The sequence below is a fragment of the Cnephaeus nilssonii genome (assembly GCF_951640355.1).
Source record: "Cnephaeus nilssonii genome assembly, chromosome: 6".
Taxonomy (NCBI): Eukaryota; Metazoa; Chordata; class Mammalia; order Chiroptera; family Vespertilionidae; genus Cnephaeus; species Cnephaeus nilssonii.
In genome coordinates, this window is record NC_137077.1 from 39,840,794 (window position 1) to 39,860,055 (window position 19,262).

Below are 19,262 nucleotides of genomic sequence, written 5' to 3' on the forward strand. Positions count from 1 at the left end.
TATATAGGTTTCAAATAATACATCATCTGTATATTGCATTGTGTAAGTAAAGGATAAAGGGGTCACATATGTATATGATGATGGAAGGAGATTAGACTTTAGGTGGTAAACACTGATTCAAGTTTTTTTAAATCCTCACCCAGGGATATTTTTCCATTGATTTTTACAGAGTGGACGAGAGAGGGAAAGACAGAGAGAAATATTGATGTAAGAGAAACACATCGATTGGTTGCTTCCTCCACATGCCCTGACCAAGGCCTGGGCTGGGGAGGAGTCTGCAACAGAGGCACGTGCCCTTGACTGGAATCGAACCCTGGACCCTTCGGTCTGCAGACCAACGCTCTGTCCACTGAACCCAACCAGCTAGGGCTGATTCAAGTTTTTGAAATGCATCTTTTCCCTAGGTGTTTATGATACCACCTTTATTATGTACTAACTTTCCACGTATACTGGGTCTGGTCTGGTGCTTTCTTTACTTTTCCATTAGTCTTTCCTAATTTTCATGTGCTAATACCGTACTAGAATTTTTGTTATGATTACACTAGTACTTTATAGTATGTTTAAAAAGAGTTACACCTCCCATTGCACTTTTTGTTGATACAAAATTGTATGTTTAATCAGAATAAGAAAATTAGCCACAAGAAAATAAAGTGTTATACTGATAAATACCACAATCACAAAACCCACAACAATAGCATTACTAATTAATTAATTAACTGCCTGACAAAGCCCGTCAACCTTTTGGTGCACAGGACAATGCTCAACTGAGCCACTCGGGCTGGGCACCTTTGGCTCTTCTTGATGACAGACCCATTTTCACAAACAAGGAGAGGAGTGGTTAAGCTACTGCTGATCTATAGTATTTATGCATCGTCAGGTCCATTTTTAAACTTTACTTATGATCATAACTGAACACAGTAAGCAATAATGAAAGAATATCATCTTGGATGCTTTTAATCATTTTTTTTTCATACAGTTTAGATTGTACAATGAAGCTTCAGCCTATATAATATCCTATATTATAAGAGAGGAATATGCTAATTATCCATTACACCCTGATGTGTAATGACCGACCGAGTAATGACCGGATCACGGATCTGCAGGAGGGTGGGGCAGTGAACTATAAGTGGGCGGCAGAGAGCTACAGGAGGGGGCAGGGCAGCAAGCTATCGGGGGGTAGCAGGGGGAGCTACAGGAGGGCAGCAGCGGGCAGAGAGCTACAGGAGGGTGGCACACGGATTCGTGTGCAGGGCTACTAGTTTATTATATTAGCAAATATCTGGTGACTTGGTACTTAAAACTTAACTTATTCCTCCTTCCTGCAGGTTTACACTTTATTCATGAAAAATGGTTCATGTATTAGAAAAAATGCAACCTATTTTGCTCTACTCATTTCTTTCCTTATGTATGTACTATTATTTTATTTGTAGAAAGCAACTCTTTTAAGTATAGAATACACTCATAATACCCTGACAGAAACAAAAGCTGCCAAGTGTCCAAAATGTTAACTAATTTTGCAAATGCTCTGTAGTGTGTCAGCTAAACTTAAGTTCACCAGTAAATATCTTCTGCTTATGTATATATTTTCTAGAGTATTAATAAATACCATTCTTCATAAATTAAACCTTTATTTTCAGATAATGATTCTTCACAGAGTAGTCAATCTTCCAGTTACTCTCCAGGGCCAACAGATAGTTGTTTCAGTTCTAGTTCAGAGATGGTAAGTTATGCCGCCCTACCTTTTGGGAGGTTATTAATATATGCTCTACAATTTTGAATTATTTGTATTTCTCATTTTACATTCTGAAAAAAGTAGTTGTACTAAGAAATTGTAGAAATAAATGTAAACAAAAATTTTAAAATGTAAGAATATGAAATATAAAATTAAAATGTAAATGAGCATAATTTATTCACATTTATAACAGTGATGAATGTGTTCATTGTTATTTACAAAAGCCATTCTTACCAAGATGTGTGTGTGTGTATAATAAAGTTGTGTTTATTTTAAACGGTTTTTAAAATAATCCACTCACAATAATTGAAACCCTAAAACAACCAAGAATACATACAAAAAGAAAGTCTCAAGGCTTATATGAATAATTGGAATGATGTCATTTTCTGAGTGGGAATGCTGCATTTATCTTAAATCACATGTATGAATGGAAATCTCCATTAATGCTTCCATCTTTCTTTTTCTTCTTTAATATATTTTATTTTTACTTATTTATTTTTAAAATCTTTATTGTTGAGAGTATTATAGATGTCCCTTTTTTTCTCTCCTTCACCTGGTTCCTGCCCCACCCCAGGTCTTCACCACCCTATTGTCTGTGTCCATTGGTAACGCATAAATGCATATAAGATCTTTGGTTAATCTCTTATGTGTCCTGTTTCCTCTACCTTACTTTTATTCATCCTGTAGGTCTTAGCTTAAGTATGTCACTTCTTCTAAAGTCCCTTCTTGGTTCCTCAGTGTAAATTAGGCCCCTCAGTTATGCTCTCAAAATGCTTCATACTTGTTCTTCCTAGTGTATTTCTCAGTTTGTAATTAAACATACATGTGTATGATTATTTGATTAATGTAATTTCTACCCATGAGAATTATTGCTGTAAGAGGGTAGCTATCATATCTGCTCCATTCACATTGCAGATGATAATGAGTATTCATTTCTTGAATAAATACATTTATTGAGGTTGTTTTCTCTAATTTGTGCCAGTCTCAATGCTATTTCTTGGGCTTGCTTTTTCTATTTTAGTGCCAATCAGCTCAGGCATTTTAGTTTTTTTATGTTAATTTTGCTTTTTTCTCCAGTTTGAATAATAAATAATTTTATACAAGATTTTCATAAAAAGACTAGTAATTAAAAGATAATTTTTTTCATGAAGTTGAAAGATTCAAGCTAGTAAATTGAAATCTAGGCCTGTAAAAAGTTTTTAAAATTTAACTTTTTATATAAGTTAAAATATTTATTGCTATTTAATTTTTCTTTTAGCTATTTGATTTACTGTTAGTTGATAATTCTCCTTAAGTTATATGTTTTATGAGAATAGGCCCATAAAAAGTACAATATAGATATTTTTTACTTGCTAAGTCAGTGAGTGAATAATAGAAGCTTTATGTGCTAGCTATTTATTTCAAAATTATTACTTCTACCCCACTCTTTTAAGTGGTTGAAGATTATGCTGTATACTATTTCCTCTGCGTGGAAGGGTAGGGGGATGATGTAGCATATGATAAGAGATAAAATTCCTTTATCTTTTTTAACTCATTTGTATTTTTACTACAAGGGTTATTATTGTTCTTGCTATTTTAAAATTTCATAACCTTGATTTTTAAAAACGCAATATCCATCTTGATTTGCAAAAGTCTCTTCTGTGTTTTGAAATTTTCTATACTATGAATTAGTGCTTTGATGTGATTGAATGATTATTTTAAAATTTAAGCATCATTTACAGAAAAATTACTAATTTTTTTTTAGCCATCCGATGATGAAGATCAAACATTGCAGCAAATTGAAGAATCAAGTAGAAGATCCATCAAAACTGAAGAAACAACTAATAATTTTTATTTAGAAAGGATGCCAGAATTTCCACTTGATAGGATTATTAAAAGCAATGACAAAATTCATAAACAAAATGAAAGTTTTCACCAGGTCTCAATGAAAAATAACACAGATCAGTCTGCACAGTCTCAGTGTAATTCAACACATGTATTACAAGATCAAACCAGTAATAGCTGCACTGTACAGTTTGTGAGATGTGATGCCTGGGTACAAACAGAGAGTGAACCTGTAATGAAAGAAAGATTAGATGCTGCCATACAGTGTGATATAATTTCACAGTGTAAATGTAGAAGTAATGAGTCTTCTCTTTGTAATGTTGAAAGGTGCAGTGAAAATATTAAGGCAGATACCACTGGAGGGCAGGAAACGCTTAAGAACAACTAAAATTCTAAAATCTCTGCCTGATTTAGCATTTCACTTAATGTTCAGAATTTCATCAGCATAGTATGGAATGAGAAAATGTAGCTGAACACAAGGTAAAAATATTCAGAGGATATATTTATGGTTTGTTTTAAAACATTTTAATATAAGTTTACATAGGTATTTCTTTAATAGCTTTAATATATCTAAGTTTATAGAAAAATATATAAATTTATCATTCTTATGGTGATTATTCATTATATTATTTGCTTCTATTTATGGATTAAAAATGTTTTAATTGCTTCCTTCCTTGTGCACTTACTTTTAAAATTTAGTGCAGTCACATATTTAGCAAAAATGTTCTCTGCCAAGATTTTCAGACAGAAAATAATACCAATAATATCAAATATATTTTATAATCTTATTATAATAAATTTTTAGCTACTGTCTTAAATATTGTACCCTCACTAAGAATTCTGGCATTAATTTTTAGATAAAATATATTTTCTGTTTTGTTTGGATAATATTTTTGTGGGTACATGTCTACTAAGGAAAATGTTATTCTCTTCAAGATTAAAAAAACGTGTCAATGCTTTTATTAAAAAACTGTTCAACATTGGAAAAATGATTTATGTTCACTAATTTTAAAATAGCTAAGGTTTCCCCCCCATAAATATTGTATTAGGTTTCTCATTTATAAAATGTAGGCTTTGTTTCCACAATTGTATTTATTTTTTGTGTCAAGATTTTTAATGTTTGTATTCTAAAATTGTTATTTGTATGGATATATTACAAAGAGCCCAGCAGGGGGCATTCTGATATTTAACTGAACCAAAAAGGAAGTCGTTAGGCATTTCTGTGGCTTTATTGAAAATGATAATTTGATATTGCATTTTTACATGCCTACATATCACTCAATGATTTGTGTTGCAGAACTTATCTAAAGCATAATGATTTAGAAACATCAACAGCTAATGTTTAAACAGTAGCAGTCTTTAGGTTTTTAGCTAGTTTAAGGAAGTTAATTTTGCTGCTTCAGAGAGCACAATGAGCTCAAATAATTTTCTTCAAGTATAGTAATCATTTTGTGAAAGGAGAATATAATTATCTGATCTACATATATAGTTTTTGAAAAGGCTAGATTTTGATCCTGATATTAAACGAGAGGTATTTCATCATGGATTGATTATACTGAGCATTATTTTGCAAAAGCACAAAATAACATAGCAATGAAAACCAATATATAGACAAAAGATATTAGAATAAGATTGAGCGATGAATTTTTGGTTGGCTTCAAATAGTAAATAAACTTATTTTTCCCTAAATAATTACCTAAGTCTAGCAGTATTGAAAGCACATTTATTTCAGAAGCTCAAATGTAGTTATATTATTATTATTATTTGGAAGTTAATATCAGGACTTTAGTGCATTGACAATACAGGGTAAGTAAGATGCAGTGTAGTAAAGAATTTAAACTTGCCCAGAAAGAGGTCTAATCTTTGCCCTTGGCTTTGGGGAAGTAATCTCTAAGCCCTTGAAATGTCATGCCTGATAAAAGTGTCTTTGTTTGTCTGGGAATATTGGGTCAGGCCAGAGAGTAACAATGTGATTTAGGATGGGACTGAGACAAGCAGTATCATCTCAACTTCCTTAAGGGGCTAGAAACTCTGATCAGCCACCTGGGCAGTCAACCATGCCACTGTGATGGAACTCCAGTAAAGACAACACCAAGGCTCAGGTGAGCTCCCTGGTTGGCAATATTCTCTGTGTTGTTACACATTGATACCAGGAAAGTAACTGTCCATGCCTCCACAGAAGGGGACAATTGGAAGCTCTGTATTAATTACTTTCCTAGACTCTGCCCTATATGGTTTTTACCTAGGCTGGTTTTAGTCTGGGTCCTTTTCCTGTCATAAACTGTAGCTGAGAGTGTAATAGCTTTCAGTGAGTTCTGAGTCTTTCCAGCAATTACCAAATCTGAGGATGCTCTTGGGACCCTTGAAAGGGGTAGTTTTGTGGACTGTTCCCTACCTAACTTTATAGTTACTAACCCACCCTTGAAAGGGGTAGTTTTGTGGACTGTTCCCTACCTAACTTTATAGTTACTAACCCTTTAGGTGCTTTAAGAGTTAAATATATTTAAAATATATTTATAGGAAAGTAAGTATAGAATTACAAAATAAAGAAAACATCTCATATAATAGAATAGATTATAACATACTTCTCAAGTACAGTACTGGTTTAGCTTTTCTCTTGGTGAAACCATTTAATGAAAAAAAAATTAATTGAAACAGCTTTTTTTTCATATTTACAATTTAAGGTTTATAAAACAAAGTAAATCCTGGCTAAGGTTTATCCAAATGAAACAAAATGGAAAACTTAATAATGATTCTGCACACATTTGTAATGTAAACTGCCAATCACAGTGACTTCAAATAATATACTATACATTCAGTAGTGGAGTTGGTGCATTATTTTGGTCAGCATCAACTACTCTAGGAAGTTGCCGTCTGAAATAATATGAGGTTATCATTAGAGATAGTCTTGTGTAATTTACTTTTATAGCACTTACCATAATTGTAATTTATTCATGTAATTTCTTGGTTAATGTTTATTTTCCCCATGACACCACATACAGCAGTGTAGCAAATGCTGTCAGTGCTCTGCTAATAATACCTTGGCCTGTATCATTTTAATACATGCCAGCCTGATTTCCAACTGCTAGTACCTTTGCTATTTCCTTTGGGGTTTCTCTGGGCTGCAGACACCTGCTCTACCTGTGCACGGGCAGGCAGGACACTCCCGGAAGTAAATGCTGTTGGAGAGCAGTCTTATTTTATTTTTTATTGTTTAAAGTATTACATATAGTAGTACATATATCTCCTTTCCCCCCCCCCCCCATTGACCTAAAATAATGACGAATTGGAGTTGGTGGATAAAGACCCCAGTCCCCTGTCTCTTGGATAGAAATACTTCCCCCAGAAGCATGTTCTACAACACTGGCCCTAAAACTGTTGAATCGGAATCTCTGGGAATGGGGCTCAGGAATCTGTGCTTAACAGTAGCTGTTCTTACAGAGTTCCTCAGAAAAATTAAGCTTGTGTTGCGTAGAATGGTCTCTTGCTTGGTAATAAAGCCCTTATTAGCTTCCTTCCTTTCCTGTCTCACTCCTCAGTTCCACAGCAGTGTTTCTTGAGATCACATCCCTAGCTACATGCACTTGATGATGCCACCTGGCTGCTTCTAGCTGCCTATAATAAAACGCAATATGATTGTGTTAAGTGAAAGTATGAAAAGAGTTTGGACAAAGATTAATTCCAGGACACTGTCAGGAAAATTAGGGAATAAAGATAACGTCAGGGGAGTCCATTATCTGCAAGGACTTCATAAATGTGAGGTGGTATCAAGAGTTTAGAGTGCTGCCAAGACCTCAAAGATTTGTGATGGTATCTCAGATAAACACCTCTAAGGTTCTTAAAGAGCATGCATTGAAAACTGTCCATGTTCAATAATAGGTGCTTTTAAGGAAACCAATTTTGAATTTTTGGGGTATGGCTTTTTTCTAATTGGTTGAACCCAAGTATGATTCATAAGAGACCCACATAGTTTTAAGAGAAGTGTACTTGCAGAAACACTACCTGCTTGGATTAAAAGGGACAAAGCCATTACAATATGAAAAGAGGCCTTTGGACTTTTGAAATACTACTGGCAGGAAGCAGGCTGGTAAAACTACTTAGCTAAAAACATCAGCAATTTTTTTAATGGAAAAGGATGACTAAGGGAGTGGAACCATGAGCTCAGAGGGTAGAGCTAAAACCTATAGAGATGCTGTGCAGCAATTCCAGGCATCAGGTCTGAGTCAGAGAACCATCAGTATGTGCAAATGGCTGAACTTCAGAATTGTTATGGATTGGTGACTCCTGTTTGCCTCTCTTTTCCCTCATTTCAGTGGAAAAGTCTGTAATAATTATATCTTTTCCACCATTGAATGTTGGTATGCAGAGGACATGTAACTTGTCTCTTTATTTCACCAGGTCTTCATATTAAAAAGAGCTATATTAGAGGAGCTATACTTGATAAATAGCCTCTGAAGAGTCTCATACACACGTGAATGTGATTCTGGACTTTGAACCTATGCCTGGTGCCATAATAGGTGAGACTTTTGCAGATGTGGGGTTATTTTGGGAAGTGGGCAGTGTATTTTGCATGAAAGTAATGTAATTAATTTGAGGCTAGAAGTTATGTTTGCAATTTCTTTGGCTCTCCTTCCACAAAAAGTGGAGTCTAATTGCTCTTCCTTTGATATGGGTGAACCTTAATGACTGGCTTCTAACAAAAAAGAGGTGGAAGTGATATTGCATGACTTCAAAGACTATGTTATGAAAATGATATAGTTACTATTTTCTCATTCCCTCTTTCAGGGCACAGGCCTTTGTTGCCCTGAGCTGCCATTTAAGAAGTCTGGGTATGGTAAAGCCTCCAGGTAGGCAAGACCATGTGGAAAGACAATATAGAGATAGGTTAAGATTGCCTAGGAGCCCAGCTTTCCCCGTCCCGGCCTTTCGGGTTTTCTCAGCCCAGGCACCAGATGGGTGAGTGAAACAGTCTTCTGGCTTTATAAATTCCTGGACAAAGATGTATAGAATTAAGCTAGCCCTGCTAGATTGAATATTTGTGATCAAAATGTGTTCTTTTAAGCTACTAAGAGCTTTGAAGTGGTTACAAAGCATTAGATAACTGGAACAGTTCATGTTTATATGTCTTATTATCCACTTTTTTACATTTACTGTTAAGAGCAAGAACTCCGTTTTGCACTAGTATTTTTAAAAAATGTATAGGGTCTAGCCTGGTTGCAGTGGCTCAGTGTTTGAGCATTGACCTATGAACCAGGAGATCATGGTTTGATTCCCGGTCAGGGCACATGCCCAGGTTGCAGAATCGCTCCCCATTCCTGCAGGAGGCAGGTGACCAGTGATTCTTTCTCCACTGATATTTTTCTCTCTCCCTTTTCCTTCCTCTCTGAAATCAATAAAGATACATTTAAAAAAAAAGTAAAAATGTATGTGTTCTAAAATAATGCTTTTCACACAGTGGGCTCTCAATAAACTCATTTGGTGCTATTAAATGAGTTGGAGCACAACCCAAACTTCATGTATCTGGCTTTAACTCTTAAAGGCTTCATTCTAGAAACGCAGTTGGGTCACTTCACATTTCCCCTTTGAATCTGTTCTTGTTGCTTTATTTACCTTAGTTACTTTCTGACTGTGGCTCTAGTTCATGATTCTAGTTTCACTTTCACTTCACCTTGACTTTAATGGCCATAACTTCTGCCTCATGGCATGATGATAACTATTAGAATATGTTGAACTATATGTACATTTTATAGGTCCAGAGCCACTGTATTACTTGGAATTGTACCTAGTACATAGTAAGCAGTCAGTAATTATTTGTCGATTAACCTTAACTGTGTGGAAGAAACAAGAATAATTTATATACATTACTTCTTAATTCCCACATTAGGATATTATCCTCACTGTATATATAAGAAATTTAAGTTTAAATTGGTGAAATGATTTTCCCAAGGTAGTATAATCTAGTGGCTATAGGATCCAAGTCAAAGATCTATTCAAAGCCTGCTCTTAATGACTGTGCTTGACACTGTTTTTATATTAACATACGTTTCTAGGAGCTGACCTTGATATTTTCCATTGAGTTCACACCATTTATTTGATTTGTTATTTAGCCACTGCTTCTCCAGAACTGTGCTTTGTGTGTTGCTACAGTCTTTCTTATCACTCATGTTTGGGGTCCATGGAGAAATCTACCATTAAAAATGTAATTATATACCTAAAATCCCGAACTAAGAAGACCTAGTTCAGTAACATAGAAAATAACAGTGTGCTGTCTTCATGGAAAATATATGAAATTTAATAAAACTGGAGCCATTCAACTGCTTCTATACTTGAAAAAATTAAGACCTATAAGAATGAATGGAAAAGACTTATGGCAATTCTGATGTTAGATTTTACAGTTTTAGAATTAGACATTTTTTAAAATAATTTTTTATTTTTCAATTACAGTTGATATATAATATTATATTAGATTCAGGTATAAAACTCAGTGATTAGACATTTATATAACTTACAAAGTGATCACACATAAATCTAGCACCCATCTGACAGCATACAAAGTTATTAAAGTATCATTAACTATATTCCCTGTGCTGTACTTTACATCCTCATACTATTCTGTAACTACCAATTTATTTTTCTTAATCTCTTCACCTTTTTTACCCATTCTCCAACACCTTTCCCATCTGGCAACCATCGAAATGTTCTCTGTAATTGTGAATCTCCTTCTGGTCTGCTTGTTAATTTTTTCTTTGATTTTAAGATTCCACATATAAGTGAAATCATGTGGCATTTGTCTTTCCTGCTTATCTTATTTCACTCAGCATAAATGTTGCTGCAGTAGGCAAGATTTCTTTTATTTTTTTTGCCTGAGTCATATGTACTTCATTGTATATATGCACCATTTATTTATCTATTCATCTGTAGATGGACACTTAGGTTACCCGTATCTTGGTTGTTGTAAATAATGCTGCAATGAATATATGGATGTATATGTCTTTTTTATTTAGTGTTTTGGCTTTCTTTGGATAGATGCCCAGAAGTGGAGTTGCTGGGTTCTTTTTTGTTTCTTGTTATAGCCTTTGTTTTGAAGTATATTTTGTGTGGTATGAGTATTGCTATCCTAGTGGTTTGTTTTTTCTGTTTGTTTCCATTTTTATGAAATATATTTTCTCATCCCTTTATTTTCAGTCTGTGTGTCTTTCCTTCTGAAGTGAGTATCTTCTAGACACTTGTAAGGGCTTTGTTATCCATTCAGTTATTGACAGATATGTATTTAATGCTACATGTCTGGGTTTGTGAACCTTTAAGAGATTTTAGGAAAGCTCATTCTGTGAACTTTCCTAAAATCTCTCAAAGGTTCACAAACCCAGACATGTAGCATTAAATACATATCTGTCAATAACCACTTTAAATACAAATGAATTAAATGCTGCAATGAAAAGATATGTGGAGGCTGAATGGATAACAAAGCCCTTACAAGTGTCTAGAAGGGGTGATGATTTTAGACTTTAAATCCCAATCCTTTCACTTTAAAAAAATATTTTTAGTGAATTTCAGAGAGAGGAAGGAGGGAGGGAGGGAGGGAGGGAGGGAGGGAGGGAGGGAGAGAGAGAGAGAGAGAGAGAGAGAGAGAGAAAGAGAGAGAGAAAGAGAGAAAGAGAGAGAGAAAGAGAAAGAGAAAGAGAAAGAAACATCATTGTGAGAGAACAACATTGATCTGCTGCCTCCTGCAAACCCCCAACCCAGGCATGTGCCCTCACCAGGAATTAAGTGGCAACCTTTTGGTGCATGGGATGACACACAACCAGTTGAGCCACATCAGCCATGGCCCAATCCTTTCACTTTTGCCTCTAAATTATACTGTCAGTTTTATCCAGTAGTTATGTTTTAGTCCCTAAATCCATAACCAGTGACCCTACAAAAATTTTCAGGTAGAGGCAGTTATAAAAATTTCTATATAAAGCTCATTATAAAAAAAGAAACAATAAAATAGGGGGAATATTAGTACTTTTGATATAGAGTTTTGTGAGGCTGGAATGAAATGATGAATACAGGAGGTCCTCAAATAACATCGTTTCTTTTGATGCCATTTTGTTACAACGTTGATTAGATGCTATGACTTACCTCCTTTTTTATCAATTAGCCTGTGGTAAAATTGGTCTCGTTTTATCTTTTTTCCACTTAAAATCACGGAACCTATTGACAACGTTAAGTGGGGACTTACTGTATAAAGTATCTGGCATATAAAGAGTGAGTTATTATTCTATAAATAAAATGCAGAAATAGAATAACTTACTATGAAACATGCAAATCCCATCCCAATTTTGCTATCTTAATTTTTAATGATATTTCTTACTAGGTTTCCTCCTCCATTAATAGGACTCATAAAAAACAAACCAAATTTGTTATGCTAATGTGTTTATGTGAATACACATGAATTCATGTACCGTAAGGAATTTGCTGCTTAAGAGTTTTGCTGTACAAAGGTTCATTTATAAAGCATGCTATTGATATTGGCCTAGTGCCCTGATGTCATTTTAACCATTTCTTTCCAGCCCAGGGAAAATTTCCATTGCTCTCTTGTGGGCCACATGAGCACCTGTGATGCATGCATTCATTCATTCTTCAAACATTTATTGAGCACATACTATATGCTAGGTACTTTATGCTGGAGTCAGTAGGAAGTAATACAAGTTCCTTACTCTCATGCAGTGTATGTTCTAGTAGTAGAAACAGACAAGAAATAAAAATTTCAATAATGAATACTAGGAAGAAAATAAACTAAGGTTACATGATAATGTATTGGGCAGGAAGGGCACAGTTAAATTGTCTAGTCAAGGTAGGATCTCAGAGGAGACGATTTTTACCTGATACCTGAATGACAAGAAGGAACTAGACACATAAAGAACAGATGACAAGCATACAAGGCAGAAATGACACCACGTGCAAAGCCCCAAGGTAGAAATGACTTAGCTTTATGAATTCCTTACTAACTTGCATATAAATCTTCTCAATCAGTTGTTACTAGAGGCCTGATGCATGAAAATCATGCAAGAGTAGGCCTTCCTTCCCCTGGCTGCCAGCACTGGCTTCCCTCTGGCATCCGGTCCTGGGCTTCCCTCACAGCCCTGGCTTCGTCGGGAAGGTCGTACGAAAGTACATCTGGTCTAATTAGCATATTAAATTTTTATTATATAGGATTCACAGATGAGCTCACCTCTTGAAAGAACATGATGTTTATTTCCTTTTCAAAGTGGTGATTTCAAAATTTTAATGCAGTGGTTCCCACACTCTCATGTGCTTCAGAATCAGCCAGTGTTTGTTAAAATCTAGTTTCCTGGACTAAAAACATGAACTGGTGAAAATAGAGTAGAATGGTGGTCACCAGAGGCTGTTGGGGATTGGGAGATGTTGTTTAAGGGCACAAACTGGCACTAGTAAGTAATTCCTGGAGACTGATGCACAGCTTAGTGATATCGAAAACAGCTCTGTATTTTAAACTTGAAAGTTACTAATAGAGTCAATCTGAATTGATCCCACCACAAAAAGGAAATGATAATTAAGTGATGTGATAGAGGTGTTAGCTAAAGCTAAGGTGGTAATCATATTGCAATATATAAATGTATCAAATCAAAATTGTGTATACCTTAAACTTACACAACTTATATGTTGATTATATTTCATACACACACACACACACACACTTTCTGGCCTACATCTCCAGAGATTCTGATTCACTACATCAGGTGAGCCCCACATATTTGCATTTGTAACAAACTCCTGGGCAATGTCTGTGCTACGAGTCTGAGGACACTTCGAGAACTACTGCTCTAACAAGTTTGTTTTTTAAAATTTATTGGGGTGACATTGGTTACTAAAATTATTTGGTTTCAAGTGTACAATTTTATAATACATCATCTGTATATTGTATTGTGTGTTATAACCCAAAGTCAAATCTCCATCCATCGCCATTTATCCCCACTTTACCATTTGCTACTTTCCCCTAGTTCCCTTCTCTCCCACCATACTGTTGTCTGTGTCTGTGAGGTTTTTTGTTTGTTTTTAGGTTGATTTTTTTTAAGTTTAGTACCCATTTGCTAAAAGTAACGTATACCAGTATTTCCCTTTATGTAAAAAATTTGCTCTATGTACTGATTGTCTGAAATTAATTTTTGTAAGTGTAATGGAAAAGTACATGAAATATTAGGAAAAAACACTATAATGTTTCATATTGAATTCATAGCATCTGTAGTAATATGAACTTAATTTCAATATAGCCAGTTAGTGAAAGGATAATGTCAGTTTTCATTTGGAGGGGGTTTCAATAATTATTTTTTAAATGGTGAAAGGTGACTGAGAAATTTTCTAAAATTACTTTGTTTCTTGACAGTGAGATCACATAAATAGAAACTGTACATTAAATGCTGTTAATCTGGAGACAATGAGGATGTCTTATCAACAGTGCCATTCAGAAGGATGTTCATGGAAGAGATGGAGAAAGGAGGAGGGACATCAGCCAGGTCAGCTCAAACTATTCTGGTCAGAAGGGAGCCTGGCTGTGGCAGTCACACAGCCTGTAGGTCCTATGTCAAAGAAGCCCACGTGCTCCTGTTCCTAGTAATTGTTCCCAGGAAGGGAATTTATAAGCACATTGCTTGTACTTTGGAGATGACGACATTAGCAGCATCAGGGACAGCATACAGACGATGACACTAAGAACAGCCCACAGTCATCAGCACTTCATGTCATTGCTCTGAGTGCTTTACATGATTAACTGATGTAACCCCCACAACACATATATGACAGTAACGACATCTCCATTTACAGACAAGAAAGTGAGGCATAGAGTAACTCAGTGTAATTGAGGTTACTGGGCAGCAAGTTAAAAGCTGGGATTCAGACCTAGACAGTTTGCCTTCAGTCTGACCCCTTAAACAGTGTACCATATACTGCTTCATATTTGGATAAGAATCCCCAAATCAAAGGTTTTCAGTATTTGTGTCTATAGTCCAGTTTAAAATGAGGTATGTGATTCTTTTTCTGCACACTCTTTAAATTATAATACTGGAATTCCACAATGTCTGTTTTTTAATCGTTCTGCCTGGATCTTACAAGAAGACATTCTGAATGAGGACGGAGAGGAAGACTGCTGGAGTTGTCAGTGCAGAGAAGTTTACCACTTCCTCCAGTGTGATATTGGGCAAGCCACCAAAATATTCTCAATTTAAGTTGTAATGTTGATAAAAGGACAACATTTACCCTACAAGATTGGGCAATGACATGAGGACTTCTCTGACCACTGATTCAGACAGGTACCACACTATTCAGTTGTCCAGGTGAGTGGTGACTTTATACATAGTTTATGGGATTGACAAGGGTCATTTTGACTGTAGTATTTTAACCTTACCTGCTGCCATCAGAATCCTTGGTTAAGTTGCAACTGCATTGTAAGCCTTTGAATTATAGCAGATCTTAGTGTCTTCAGAGGGTCTGCTTGGGTTGTTTTTATAGCTGGACTCAGGATGGCCCAGCCTAACTGTGGAATAAGTCTAGTAGCTATCCAGATCAAACATAATGTTACAGATAAAAGCTACAGTTGGGCCAGAATGATAGTGGAGAGCAAAAGTGTCCCAAAAGGACTGTCAATTGGTCATCCTGCAGGTATTTTTTTCTTTTATACAAAGCAACAATCAAAAATAGTTTTTGTCAACCCAACATAATGCTCCATGGAAACATCTTGTTCTGACAACTACCAGAAATATTTCAAGGGTTCCTAAGCACTTCATTTCAAAGTTTTATATTTACTATTTAGAATAATTCTTTGGAACAATTTTTAGGTCTTAGAAACTATTTTTTAAAGATGAGTCTACCCATGATCAAAATAGGAAAATATCTTTAAAATGAATAGGATTGCATAAATATGCAGAGGTAAATTTTTGTGGATGTTTTTACTATGTAAACTAGAGCCCAAAATCTAAGGACAAGAATTAGAAAAAATACAAAAGTACAAGGAAGATAAATGAGAATGAATTGTCTTAACTTTTATTTATTTTCGTTTATAGTTCTGGCACTGACACATTTTTTAAAAAAAGATTTTAATTTTATGTAAAGATAAACTTCAATAAAATAACTTAAAAAACATTTACATATACATCACAAATCTCCATAAAATATACAATACTTTTGATACAGCTATAGGCTAGAATGACTTTGAAGGAAATTATACATATTCATAATTTTTAAGACATATCTCATATGTCACATGTAGGAATAAATACTTATATTGGATTTGCCAAGACATGTGAATATTAAACACTCCATAACATGCACTCAGAAAATAAAATATATACTTTGAAAACATATTTTAAAAGCATAAAACTGTTTAGATTTAGTCTAGATATACATTAGAGCTTCTAAATAGAAATTTGAACATTATAAATAAAGGATATTATAACATCAAGTGAGATATAGTCCAAAAGCTGTTAAGAACTAGCTTGGACATGTAGAGTATAAATTTTCTACTTTGGCTAGAGTTCAGTCTCATGTTTTTTTTAACCTTGAAATGAGATGGAATGCTACTTGAATATTAAAATTTGCTAACATTTTAAAACTTTACAAAATACTGGTTTTTACCTTTTAAGTACATGTAGGCTCCATTTTCTCATTTATATTGATATGACAAACACATGAACTTAACTATCTAAAACAAAAATCTGAATATTACTGCTAAATGAAGGTAAGTATTTAACATTCCACAGACCAAATCACTCAAGTGCAGCAGACTATTTTATACGTACAAAGTAACAATTTATAGGAATTATATTGTTTAACAGTTACAAGCAAATCTGGATAAAATTCTTTCATGTACTTCTGATCATGATTAGTACTTACAAAATATATCTCTGATGATTACTGGCACACAAAAATTTCGTTCTCTACGAATCAATATATAAGAGAGTTGATAGCAGTTAGCTGATTGGCATTTTTAAATGATGCTATTTTTATAAAACGGCAAGATTGTCCACCCAGAACTGCATGTACCGATCTTTGATTCCCTGCTATAACCTGAATCACTTCATCAGTTAGATTAACATTACTGTTCAGGAGGCTAAGAAAATTAATAGAACATGACAGAAAACAGGACATTAAAATTAATCCACAGAACAATTCTGAATTTTTTTAGAGGCAGCACTTCACACATGAGCTGTAAATTTTATCCACAATTTAATACATTTTTTTATAAAGCATATATTATGAATTCTCTGCTCCTGGCCAGGTATATTATTCTTGTATTTGTTGTTAGTGAAAAGGTCTCAATTTGGTAATTGAAAACTTGTCACAACAATTGTCAGTTATTGGGTGCTTAGTATAATTTGAGATTTTATGTAGGAGAATGGTTTAAAAAATCTGATTATAGAGAAATATCTCACGAATGTTGTTTTTAATTACTGTGCCTATGAAAAAAATCAAAACAATCCTTCCAGTCCTTTCACTGTATTCCAGTATTTATAAACTATATTAGTGTCATTAGATTGTCTTAGATAACATATGGATAGCATTTTCTGGAATATCTTCCCCCTGACTCTATGGATTATTATAATGCATTTCAATTTTACTTTCTGAAGAAAAAGAAAAAGGATAAGTTGTCAACTTATGTTTTTCTTGTTCATTCTTCCTCTGGATAATTGATTGAAATTAGAGTAAATAATTTCTAAATTCTTTAACAGATTTCTTGTTTTAGAGTGAATTACTTAAAAAACATTTATATTCATATATTTAATCTTATTTAGTGGTAAAATAAAGCTATAAGAAAGGACTTTATAGCATTACCCTCATAGCATTTTCATCAGTGAACTAACTACTGCATATGATTGGGAACAAAATTTCAAACCTTTTAAGTCTAGTTTTAAGTTAGACCTTTTACATATACATTAAAATCATGTGCTTGGTAATTACTGACTAAGATGCAACAATAAAAATTATCAGGAATGTTTATAATGAAGAAAAATATTAATACCATATTTTTAAAACCTATCTGACATCATCTTCAGACTTAAGTGTTCAGATGCAGATGGAAAGTTATTATTTCTCAAGTCTAGTGCAGATCTCATCAGCCATTCAGCTAATAAGCCTTAATAGGGGTTACAGCTTTCTTCACTATGTTTTCCTAAAACTCAATATACATCTGTTGAACTTGCAGTATGTCTAGGAGCAGACCTGAAATTTCAGTTAAATACATGATGCTTAATGCATTTTAATATGGTAGGTTAAACTATATGTAAATTGTCCTATAAAATATATATTTGATGATATTTCAAACAGAATGTTTTCAAGTTGATAGTGGTAACTAATAACGCTGAGAACTTAAAAGGTGAATAAATATAAAAAAACTTTCAAAATTCAAACATTAAAATTTTAATATACTACAAATATTCACTGAATCTAAAAAATAATCCCTAATTGTATAAGGTTCCTTTTGAAGTAGTTATTTGTTTTTAAAAAATTATAAATAACTCTCATACTGTGCCTCTCTGTTCTGTACTTCAAAGATATGGAATATTATCTTTATCGCTATATAAATAACAAATAGTCCTTTAAAGAAGGGGTTGAGTAGGACTGTGGTAAATTTTCCCTGTTACAATGTGCATTTATGGGTATAAAGTTGAAAACACCATTTGCATATTTCAGGGAAACTGGCCATGTTCTGCTTTACAAAAAAATAAGAGTTGAGTTGCTCCTTTAATAAAGTTACTGTGCATTCAGCCCAGCTGAGTTAAGGCTACATATATAATAAAGAGAAGAACTGAGGCAATTATTTGGATAAATTAGAAGAATTATTAAGGTGAGTACTTTATTGGTCTAAATACTTTTTCTCCCCATCATATTTTGATTTTACTATACAACAGACCCTTTTCCATTTCACTTTACCTTATGAAATATTACACAGATAAGAAATATCAATAGAATAACACAGATAAGAAATAACAATAGAATAATAATTTTCTCTATGAAATCACATCTGCTCTTATGGGGCAAATTAATATTAATATCCACTTAGAAATCAATTGTCAAAGCACCTCCTAAAATTCAAGGAAAAAAACACTGTAAAATAAATGTTTTATTATATGCAATGATCAAAATAAATTTTTTTTACCAGTAAAGTGACATATCACAAAGCACATATCACACGCCTGGTGACTTAGAGAATGAATCTTCTTGGCTACATTCTCAGCTTTGACATTGTGATGTGAACAAGCCAGACTTAAAGAGATGAAAAAATATCTCGGAGACTGGCAGAAACACAATGAATTTAGAGATAGTGCCACCTTTTCACTCCCAAGAATACCTTATTAGATGTTTAAAGCCATGTTAAAATGCATCAAACTTATGCATTCATAGCTGGCCAAAGAAGAGTCATTCATAATTTCACTGGAACTAGCAAGTAACTTTGTATATACTAGATAGTCCTTAATATATAAGAACAAAAATTAGAGTTCATTGATGAAGGAACATAAAAACCAATAAATACTTTGAAAAGACATTGTAGAAATGCAGAAAGTCAAAATTTCTTAAAGATGTGTGCTATGTGAGAACCATTAATCTATTCTAATAGTAAATCACAATTTTTAGACAAGAAGGAAAAAAATTTCAAGTTAAGCATGAGTAAAAGGAAACATCCACAGACAAATCTATGTGTTGTTGTTTTTTG

General features: G+C 33.9%; 1 protein-coding gene across 1 annotated transcript in view; it reads left to right on the forward strand.

The window, feature by feature from the left end:
* REDIC1 (regulator of DNA class I crossover intermediates 1) overlaps window positions 1-3,944 on the forward strand; it is a gene marked incomplete at its 3' end in the record, with an annotated part of 43,766 nt that extends 39,822 nt beyond the window's left edge. The window contains exons 11-12 of the mRNA XM_079775536.1: window positions 1,638-1,720; window positions 3,477-3,944. Of these exons, the coding sequence (XP_079631662.1) occupies window positions 1,638-1,720; window positions 3,477-3,944 (551 nt within the window). The remainder of the gene's footprint in view (window positions 1-1,637; window positions 1,721-3,476) is intronic.
* Between the last annotated feature and the right edge of the window lie 15,318 nt (window positions 3,945-19,262).